At 35.2% G+C, this 11,401-nt stretch overlaps 2 protein-coding genes across 2 annotated transcripts; both read left to right on the forward strand.

Annotated features, from left to right (window-relative positions):
* The first annotated feature begins 19 nt into the window (after positions 1-19).
* On the forward strand, positions 20-3,783 carry LOC134281942 (ankyrin repeat domain-containing protein 17-like). Its single transcript, XM_062764378.1, has 4 exons — positions 20-2,601; positions 2,702-2,972; positions 3,170-3,268; positions 3,655-3,783. Exons 1-4 carry the CDS (start codon positions 296-298, stop codon positions 3,781-3,783), a joined length of 2,805 nt encoding a protein of 934 aa, XP_062620362.1. The 5' UTR covers positions 20-295.
* A 40-nt stretch (positions 3,784-3,823) lies between these two features.
* On the forward strand, positions 3,824-4,786 carry LOC134281943 (ankyrin repeat domain-containing protein 50-like). Its single transcript, XM_062764379.1, has one exon. It carries the CDS (start codon positions 3,824-3,826, stop codon positions 4,784-4,786), a length of 963 nt encoding a protein of 320 aa, XP_062620363.1.
* Positions 4,787-11,401: the final 6,615 nt, after the last annotated feature.

The following is an 11,401-nucleotide window of genomic DNA, read 5'->3' on the forward strand; positions in this document are numbered from 1 at the left end:
ATTTGTTATCATTCCAGAACAAAAATACCCTGTTCTTGCTAAAAGACTTTATGATGACATCAAGGATAAGCAATTTTATGATGTCTTCCAAAATAAATGTTTGAAAGAGCAATCTTTTTTACATGTCTTCATCAAATATCTGAATACAAAGTCAAACGACGATTTATATGAAAATTTTCTAAATAATATTGATTATGTCCCTCATCTCATCGCCACAGAATTTATTGATAAAATTGAGGAAGGACGAAAATACATTTTTGAAAGACTAATTGTCGGTGAAACATATGCACAGGTGATGACGGATTCCTTTATGGCTGAAGATGAAGAAATGCCTGAAAATATAACAACATTTAAAACGAAATATCAGATCCGGGCCCTTAACTGGGTAGTTGCTTACGGTCACGATGTTCTTTTTGAATTTCTTATGGATAGGATCTCTCTTAATGAGATAGCTAGGAAGGAAATGTCTTTGTTTTCCTCATATGAACAATCTCATCTTCTTGTTTTGAGTACTTTTAGTGCAGATTCACAAATTACAAAAAAACTAATTGGATACTTAGATTCCAACTGTATTGACCAAAGTCCTAGTGGTAAATTTGACCCTTTAAATATCCACATGTGTTATACACCTCTTACCGCCGCATGCGTAGGAGACAATTCTGAAACAATAGATGTCTTGCTTGATGCTGGGGCAGATATCAATAAACGTGATGACATGCCTGAGGGAGATACGCCGCTTACTTATGTTGCTAAACATGGAAATATAAAGATTGTTGAACATTTGATCATGAGGAATGCTAATATCGACAAGGTTAATGGTTGCAATAAATCACCCTTATATTGCGCGTCTTATTTTGGTCATGTCAGCACAGTTCGATACCTGGTTGCAAACAAGGCTAACGTTAATATATGTGATGCTTACAATCAGTCTCCCTTATTTGTTGCTGCCGAAAAGGGTTTCATCGAAATAGTAGACATCCTAGTGCAAAATGGAGCAGATGTTACTATTTGCGAAAATAATGAAAATAAAACAGCATTATATCAGTCTATCAGTAAAAATCACTTAGACATTTCAATGTTGCTTCTAAAATCGAGTGTTTATGACACATTACTGAATTCAAATACCATTGATTTGATATTAAGAGAAGGAGTAGATCTCAACGTTCTTGACAATGAGGGTAGAACAATGCTACAATGGGCTATAAAGAAAAAAGATATTGTAATTTGTAAGAACTTAATTGAACATGGAGCCAAAGTGGAAAGTCTCTTGGAAAATGAAATACATTCCCTTTGGTCACACGTCTTAATGTCTCACAATTTTGATGACTTGAAGTTTGTCGTGAAAAAGTTTGGTCAGCCCATGCGCTCTGATATTCCTTGGAAAGAATTTCATTTATCGAAAGCTTCAGCTGAAAATAATTTTGAAGTAGTTAGCGTTCTGCTAAACCTTAATTTCAGTTCTCCTTACGAAGGTCAGATATTGCAGGAACTCTTTACAATTGCAATACACAGAGGAAACATAGAATTTGTGAAAAAAGCTTTGGCAAGCCAGGTAGAAATTGTTAACAAATGCGAACCATCACTTTCCTTATTTGGTCCAAAGAATACAACACCATTGAATATAGCCATACAACATGGACACACTGATATTGTTAAATATTTGGTGGAAAATGGATCATATGTAAATATGCCCGATCAAACAAACAAACCATCATTTTACAGAACATTTGAGTGTAGAGAAAATGAAACTGTTGAAAAAATGGCGCAAAATAAAGTCAACATTAGTTTTCCTAAGGGATTTGAGGACGAAATGCCTTTACATTTTGCAATAAAAAACGGACACACAGAAATTGTCAAATATTTAGTTGAAAGAGGATCAGAGACAAACGCTCTTGATTTCAGAAGAAACACTCCACTTTTTTACGCATTAGAAAACGATAAAATCGAAATTGTTGAATTTCTTGTTGGACATGGGGCTGAAGTAAATGTTCCTGATTTTTTGAATGAGACGCCGTTATGTAAGGCATCAGAAAATGGACAAACTAAAATTGTTGAATTTCTTGTCGGACATGGGGCAGGGGTTAATTTTTTTAATTTTTGGAAAGAGACCCCCTTAAGTAAGGCATCAGAAAACGGGCACACTGAAATTGTTGAATTTCTTGTCGGAAACGGGGGAGAGGTAAATGCTTCTGATTTTAGGAAAGAGACGCCCATATGTAAGGCATCAAAAAACGGGCACACCAACATTTTTAGATATCTAGTCGAACATGGAGCAAATGTGAATATTGATATTTCTGAAGGGAGATCCCTTTTATCTATGGCATCTAAAAACGGGCACACCGAAATTGTTGAATATCTAGTCGGAAATGGAGCAGAGATAAATGTTTTTGACTCTAGAAAAGAGACGCCCTTATACAAGGCATCAGAAAACGGGCACACCAAAATTGTTGAATTTCTTGTCGGACATGGGGCTGAGGTTAATGTTTCTGATATTTGGAAAATTACGCCCTTAATTAAAGCATCAGAAAACGGGCACACTGAAATTGTTGAATATCTTGTTGGACATGGGGCAGAGGTTAATGTTTCTGATTTTTGGAAAAGGTCGCCTTTATTTACGGCATTGGAAAACGGGCACATCAAAATTGTTGAACATCTAGTCGAACATGGGGCAAGGTTAATGGTTCTGATAATTCTGGACAAGGACGCCCTTATGCATGGCATCAGAAAACGGACACATCAATATTGTTGAATATTTAGTCGAACATGGGGCAGAAGTTAATGTTTCTTCCTCTGGGGAAGGGACACCCTTATACAAGGCATCCAAAAACGGGCACAGTGAAATTGTTGAATTTCTTGTCGGACATGGGGCTGCGGTTAATGTTTCTGATTCTTGTAATGAGACGCCCTTATGCAAGGCATCAGAAAACGGGCACACCAAAATTGTTGAGTATCTAGTAGAACATGGGGCACAGGTTAATATTTCTGGTTTTGGGAAAGGGATGTCCTTATGCATGGCATCAGAAAACGGTCACAACAAAATTGTTGAATATCTAGTCGAACATGGGGCAGAGGTTAATGTTTATTATTCTTTGAAAGGGGCACCCTTATACAATGCATCAAAAATAGACACACCAAAATTGTTGAATTTCTTGTCGGACATGGGGCTGAGGTTAATGTTTCTGATTCTTGGAATGAGACGCCCTTATGCAAGGCATCAGAAAACGGGCACATTAAAATTGTTGAATATCTCGTCGGACATGGGGCTGAGGTTAATGTTGGAAATGGACGCCCTTATTCATGGCATCAGAAAACGGTCACACTAAAATTGTTGAATATCTTTTCGAACATGGGGCAGAGGTTAATAGTTCTGGTTCTAGGGAAGGGATGCCCTTATTCATGGCATCAAAAAACGGACACACCAAAATTGTTGAGTATCTAGTCGAACATGGGGCAGAGGTTAATGGTTCTGATTCTAGGGAAGGGACGCCCTTATGCATGGCATCAAAAAACGGACACACCAAAATTGTTGAATATCTTGTCGAACATGGGGCAGAGGTTAATGTTTCTGATTCTGAGGACGGGACGCCCTTATGCATGGCATCAGAAGATGGACACACCGAAATTGTTGAATGTCTAGTTGAACATGGGGCAGAGGTTAATGTTTCTGATTCTTGGAATGAGACGCCCTTATACAAGGCATCCAAAAACGGTCACAACATCTTAGAAATTGTTGAATGGTTCTTCTCGGACATCATGGCATCAGAAAAGGTTAATAATTGTTGATATCTTTGAAATGGGGCAGAGGTTAATGGTTCCTTATACAATGGCATCAAAAAACGGTCACAACAAAATTGTTGAATATCTTGTCGAACATGGGGCAGAGGTTAATGTTTATGATTATTTGAAAAGAACGCCCTTATTCATGGCATCAAAAAACAGTCACAAGAAAATTGTTGAATATCTTGTCGAACATGGGGCAGAGGTTAATGTTTATGATTATTTGGAAAGTACGCCCTTATTAATGGCATCAAAAAACAGTCACAACAAAATTGTTGAATATCTTGTCGAACATGGGGCAGAGGTTAATGGTTCTGGTTCTTGGGAAGGGATGCCCTTATGCATGGCATCAGAAAACGGACACACCAAAATTGTTGAGTATCTAGTCGAACATGGGGCAGAGGTTAATGGTTCTGGTTCTTTGAAAAGAACGCCCTTATGCAAGGCATCAGAAAACGGTCACAACAAAATTGTTGAATATCTTGTCGAACATGGGGCAGAGGTTAATGGTTCTGGTTCTAGGGAAAGGATACCCTTATGCATGGCATCAGAAAACGGACACATCAAAATTGTTGAGTATCTAGTAGAACATGGGGCAGAGGTTAATGGTTCTGATTCTTTGAAAAGAACGCCCTTATGCATGGCATCAAAAAACGGTCACAACAAAATTGTTGAATATCTAGTCGAACATGGGGCAGAGGTCAATGTTTCTGATTCTTGGAAATGGACGCCCTTATGCATGGCATCAGAAAACGGTCACGCCAAAATTGTTGAGTATCTAGTAGAACATGGGGCAGAGGTTAATGTTTCTGATTCTGAGGATGGGACGCCCTTATGCATGGCATCAAAAAACGGTCACATCAAAATTGTTGAGTATCTAGTAGAACATGGGGCAGAGGTTAATGGTTCTGATTCTTTGAAAAGAACGCCCTTATGCATGGCATCAGAAAACGGTCATTACATAATTGTTGAGTATCTAGTCGAACATAGGTTAATGGTTTTTCTTTGAAAAAACACCTTTTGCAACAAAAAACGGTCAAACAAAACATTTCATGGGGCAGAGGTTAATGTTTCTGATTCTTGGAAATGGACGCCCTTATGCATGGCATCAGAAAACGGTCACGCCAAAATTGTTGTGTATCTAGTAGAACATGGGGCAGAGGTTAATGTTTCTGATTCTGAGGATGGGACGCCCTTATGCATGGCATCAGAAAACGGTCACGCCAAAATTGTGAAATATCTAGTCGAACATGGGGCAGAGGTTAATTGTTCTGGTTCTTTGAAAAGAACGCCCTTATTCATGGCATCAGAAAACGGTCACAACAAAATTGTTGAATATCTTATCGAACATGGGGCAAAGGTTAATGTTTGTGATTCTGATTAAGAGACGCCCTTATTTAAGGCATCAGAAAACGGACACACTGAAATTGTTGAATATCTAGTAGAGCATGAGACGGATTTGAAAAATTCTAAAGATTTGAAAAGAACCCCCTTATTTAAGGCATCAGAACAAGATCACAACGAAGTTGTTAGATATCTAGTTGGACATGGGGCAGACGTGAATATTTCTGATAATTAGGAAATGACGCCCTTAAGTAATGCATCAGAAATTGGACATCTCAAAATTGTTGAATATCTGTCAAACACGGGGCAGAGGTAAATGTTTTTGATTCTTTGAAGAAGATGCCTTTATATAAGGCATAAGAAAACGGACGACCCAAATTTCTGAATATCTAGTCGACCATGGGGCAGACGTGAATATTTCTGATTTATTGAGAAAGAAACCTTTAAGTAATGCATCCAAAAATGGGCACACCGAAAATGTTGAATATCTTGTCGAACACGGGGCAGACGTTTATGTTTTTGATTTTTTGAAAACAGAAAACGGAAAACAGACTCAAGTAAATTTTTACTCATTTTTTTTCGGATATAAGACAGTTGCAAGTGTTTATTATTCAATGAAGGAATTGCTACTACCTAAAGCAGTTGAAACAGTCTACACCAAAACTGTCCAGTCGAACATAGGGCAAGAGTAGATGTTTCTGGGGCGAAAATAAGCGATTTTGATTCCAGTGAGGTAGCAACAGAGTCTAAGGCATTAGCATACAGACACAGATCATGGTAAGAAGCACACGGCGGTGTGACCATTTCGTCAGATACATGTATCCTTACTCTTCTTGGCATGTGATCCCGCATCTGATATTTTGGAAGATTCATGCTTGCTCTGCTCCAAATGTATTTTGTTGCAGTGGACTTTTCAGCTTAATAAATGTTTGTTATCCTCATAATTCTACGGTGGCTGGTATAGGACATGGTACGAGATTTTTTTATTATTAATTCGTGGCCATTCGTCGCCACGAAAGCTAATGAAATAAAATTCGTGGCCATTCGTGGCCACGAAATTAAATTCGTGGGAACGAAATAAAAATTCGTGGGAACGAAATAAAAATTCGTGGCCACGAAATAAAATTCGTGGGAACGAAATAAAATTCGTGGCCACGAAATAAAAATTCGTGGCCAGGAAATAAAAATTCGTGGCCACAAAATAAAATTCCTGGCCACGAAATAAATTTTCTGCTATATAATGTCATATTTAGCTTCCTCTCTTGTATGTCATTCAAGATGAACGGACTTATTATTATCATTCAACTGGACTGAGCCAAATAGATTTATGGGTTATGGGTATTGAATAACATGCCTGAATCATCATTTACTATTGAATTTGATTTTTGCATGTAAATTGCATGAAGAACCTGATGTACGAATAAATACATAGGCGTAGTCACAGGGGGGGCAGCGGGGGCACTAGCCCCCCCACTTTCAGATCGGGGGGGGGGGCAAGAGTATGTCTGTGCCCCCCCACTTTTTAATGAAGAACGAAATCACAGCTATTTTTCCCCAACATTACCTTTACTATTGGAAATATTCATTGAATGGACCCCCCCCCCCCACTATTTGACCCTTGTATAGTTAAAGTTATATCGAAGAATTGTGGAAAGAAATTGGATTTGAAAGTAACTTGAAAGTAAGTTGGCCATTAACCCCCCCCCCCCCCCCCCCCCCCACGAAATAGGATTTTCGAGTTTGGGGAACTTTCTGTTTTTTTTTTTTTTTTTTTTTTTTTTGCTTGTCAAAGAAATTCTGGGAGTTGAGCCCCCCCCCCCCCCCCCCCACTTTTATTTTTTTTTTTTTTTTTTTTTTTTTTTTTTTTTTTTTTTGCTTGTCAAAGAATTTCTGGAGTTGAGCCCCCCCACCTTTAAGTTTGTGACTACGCCTCTGAAATAGTATTAATACTGATCTCACTAGTTCATCATTTTCCCCTTAACAATTACATGTACCTTTCTTGAAGTAAACACACTTTCATTTGTATGAAACAGTTGAGTTTTATTTGAAAACAATCATGACAATATATGAATATTGCTCTAATTTTTAAGATGTCACGTTCCCGATAATAGGGACCTATTCTGCCACTAATTGTTGAATAAATAAACATTGAGTGTTTGACTAAACAAGCCTTACAAGTACATTCTATTTATTGAAACATCTAGCAATAAATGTGTGAAATACATTAAAAAATGCACTGGACATAATTTAAGCTATTGTAAATAACATGTATTCTCAGCTTTTTGTCTGCAGATCCGCGCACGCGTCTATGGACACATCTAAATTACGAACCCGATCTGTCAATACACTAGATGCTTTATCTTTTATTTCGTGGCCACGAATTTTATTTCGTTCCCACGAATTTTATTTTGTTACCACGAATTTTATTTCGTGGCCACGAATTTTTATTTCGTTCCCACGAATTTTTATTTCGTTCCCACGAATTTAATTTCGTGGCCTCGAATTTTATTTCGTTCCCACGAATTTTTATTTCGTTCCAACGAATTTTTATTTCGTTCCAACGAATTTTATTTCGTGGCCACGAATTGATAAAAAAAAATTCTTATACCATGTCCTATACCAGCCACCGTATGATTCCATATCTACATTTGCTGTGAATTTCTAGAAAGCCAACAGTGAAATTGATTTGAAAACCATTTTTGTGTAAACTCACAAGTAGAAATATACACGGAGAAACATGCGCTTACGTGACGTCACAATGAGGCTACAGCGACGTCAGTAAAAGTATAACGATATGGGACAGCGAGAAACTCGAATATTGAGTATAACTTTGGTGCTTCCAAATTTGTAAAATATAAATATTAGGAATCTTTTTTTAAAAGTATAGTGTGAATTATTGGTGTGAGAATCGCACAGACTTGTCACGACGGCATATTTCATGAAGCGCTAGCGCGCTTCATGTAATATGCCTACGTGATAAGTCTGTGTGATTTACACACCAAATACTCACTCAAAACTTTAAAATATTCCTTAATTGATTTATTGATAATGCATTAACTTTCTGAGTAGTGACACAGCGCACAATGGCGTAAAGCAGTTTTTTTTTATAGAGATGATATCATTTATTATTTAGCTGAGTATGTAACAAATGTATATAAGTGAAGCAGACTTAAAATATTGTGCAAGTATTGTATAAATTTTGTCGAGATGCAAATATTAGTGATTTGTCCTTAAATATTTTGAGTGATAAGCATTTTAACGATTTTATATCATAAGCTGAAATGATAGATCTTACCTTCCATACTGAATGAATTTTTATTTTATTAGTGATACTAATTTTAGCAATATATCACTTCAATAATAATGACAAATATGTAGGCACTAACAACCATCAATGAAAATTAACTGATTTATAACTTCGTAGCTGTCTATTATCAGCAATCATAAAAACCTTGGAAGATTGTTGAACAAAAATTAGAGAAGATATTTAGAAACAAGAAGAAAGATTTTTTTTATCTGGTCCTTCAGGAAAATTTATGGCTAATCTTTTAACAAGCAATTAAACATTTTTTTCCGTATATTGACGAGTCATTTTGATTGTAAATTAAGAATGATACTTCTTGAAAAAAGATCGTATATTTATCCTTTGATTTGAACATGATTTATAAATATGAGTCATTGGTTGTGGACCCAAGATAGAATAGCTGAGGTAGTCCTAGATTAAGGACACAACATCTTTATTGTTAGAGATTATAATGTAACAAATAGCATACTATTATTCTTGCTTACGTGTAAGATGGGTCATGTTTGGAACTTATACGAGTAGGATGACATTATTTTACTAGTAAGGATATAAAACAGATGAACGTGCCACCTTTTTATAAGTCTTTTTACACGTACTATTACATAGATATTTTGCAACTGCTAAAGTAAAATTACAGTACTCTCTTGTTAAATATTTGTACATGATACAATGCGTTGATCTCTTGTAAATATTGTAAATGTTACAGTGCGTGTCTCTCTTTTGTAAATATTGCATATGTTAAAGTGCGTTACTCTCTTGTAAATATTGTATATGATACATTGCGTTACTCTCTTGTAAAATATTTGTACAAGATACAATGGTTTGATCTCTCGTTGAATAATTGTTCATGATACAATGCGTTACTTTCTTGTTGAATATCTGTATATGATACGGTGGGTTACTTTCTTGTTGAATATTTGTATATTATACAATACCCTACAGGTTACTTTCTGTCACCATAGTCATTTAATTTATTTTGTTAATTATAGTTGTTCTCTATCTATAGCTACACCTTATTTTATTCCTTTTTATTCTTTTATACATATTTTATGTTGTTTTAAAGGCTGATTACACAATTTTTTTTAAAATCATAAAACTAACACCTAAAGTCATTTTTAAATGAATAAAATGATTAAGTTTATTCGCATAAATAATAATGATTTCTTGTTTTAGATTTAACAACTCCATTTCAAAAATGGAAAACAGGTTTTTTTTGGATTTTTAAGGGTAAAAGCAAAAATGTTGATTTTTAAACATTATAGAAAGTTTACAATTTCTTAATATTTTAGAAATATTATATTTACAACCATGATATCAGTCCAGATCTAGATGTCCTTTTTTATGCTTATATCATACATATTTGTCTCAAATCATATTCTATTTTTCATTTTCATAGACATTCATGTGATTCAGTATTTTCTTCTCATGAATTGAGATGAAGGCAACAGAGTTGCGTGAATATTTATGAAATTTATACCATTAGCTAGCAGATAAAAAGAGAGCTACAAAATACTATCTAGAGATATATGTACATGTTATATGACTATCGTAACTGTAATATGCAAGTAAATAATATTAAATATTTTATTTTATATTGCTCTAGTGTTTTATATCGACGAAAAATTCCGGATGTTCTTAGATAAAGGATGTCTTGTGGATTAAAGCATCATGACTCTACGACCATCAGACCTCAGTACCTACTTTTATATTCTACGTTTGAAAACCCCAATTTATGATAGTCACAGTTTACTTTCTAAGGATGAGATTCTTGAAAATCACATATTATTTATACATACATATAATATGTATGTAAACATAGTCTTTTAACATTCAAGTCAATGAAGGTGCATTCTAGCTATCCTACATGTAATTGAAACCTTAAGGTTTCGTCAAAGGTCAACATGTCTAAAAAAATATTTTTACAATTGCTCCAAAACTATGTGTGGTATAAAGTCAAAACGTTTACAGTTTTTAAATATATCACTGATTAATAGTATCACTTGATAACAAATATTTTGAACCAACTCAACGCACATCAATATATTTTACCATGGAGATACTTAAAGCACTCCAAATCTTTATCTTTCCAATACAAAGGTGTCGATAACAAACGGGGGAGGGGAGCAATAAACCTAAAAAGGGTACGCTGCATTTTCAATGCTTATACGATGTATATATCTTTCCAAAATAAGTGGGGGGGGGGGGGTTTGCCCCCATCCCCTCCCCTGGCCCTTCGCCCAGTCTCGATTTCTATGCTTTACTCAAAGCATTCATATAATTATGTATTTACCTAAATGGTATGACGTTGAAAACTTTCAATAAAAATTAGTTAATTAAAACTGATGAAAACTAGAAATTTTAAAGTACAGTAAAACGTATGAGAGAGAAAGAATTTTCATAGTTTTGAACAATCAAATTGGCCCCTTTTTATTATGATCAATGCTAAGTTATGCTAAATGCTAATTTTAACGCACTTTGAAAAATTTTTTCAAAGTGCGTAATTTTTCAAAGTGCGTTGTAACAATGGTTTTCACTAAAAGCACAGAATTAATGAGGTGTATTTTTTGAAAATACTGTAGTATATGCATTTTTAAGAAGAATTTTTCTCAATTAATATTATTCCAAGTATTTTTTTATCAAGTGATACTTTCTATTTGTTAATCAATAAAAAAAATTATAAACTGTAAAAGTTTTGACTTTGTACCTTACATAGATTTGGGGCTATTGTAAAAATAAATTTTTGGACATGTTGACCTTTAACGAAACCTTAACTGTATAAAAGCTTTACAAAGATACATTGATGGGTCCAGGAAGTGCTCCACCATGTCCCTGATATTAATCGTTGTCAGTGAGAAACTTAAACGCGATTCAGAATACCCAAATGAATTGAACTGAAAATTGAAGATTACAGAGTATGCCACATCTGCTTCTTATTTAGATGCTTTACTCGTATACTAGCTAAAGACGTCAATAGCC

This window comes from Saccostrea cucullata, unplaced genomic scaffold, assembly GCF_032062105.1.
Source record: "Saccostrea cucullata isolate Sc308-1 unplaced genomic scaffold, CSIRO_AGI_Scuc_v1 ctg837, whole genome shotgun sequence".
Classification (NCBI taxonomy): Eukaryota; Metazoa; Mollusca; class Bivalvia; order Ostreida; family Ostreidae; genus Saccostrea; species Saccostrea cuccullata.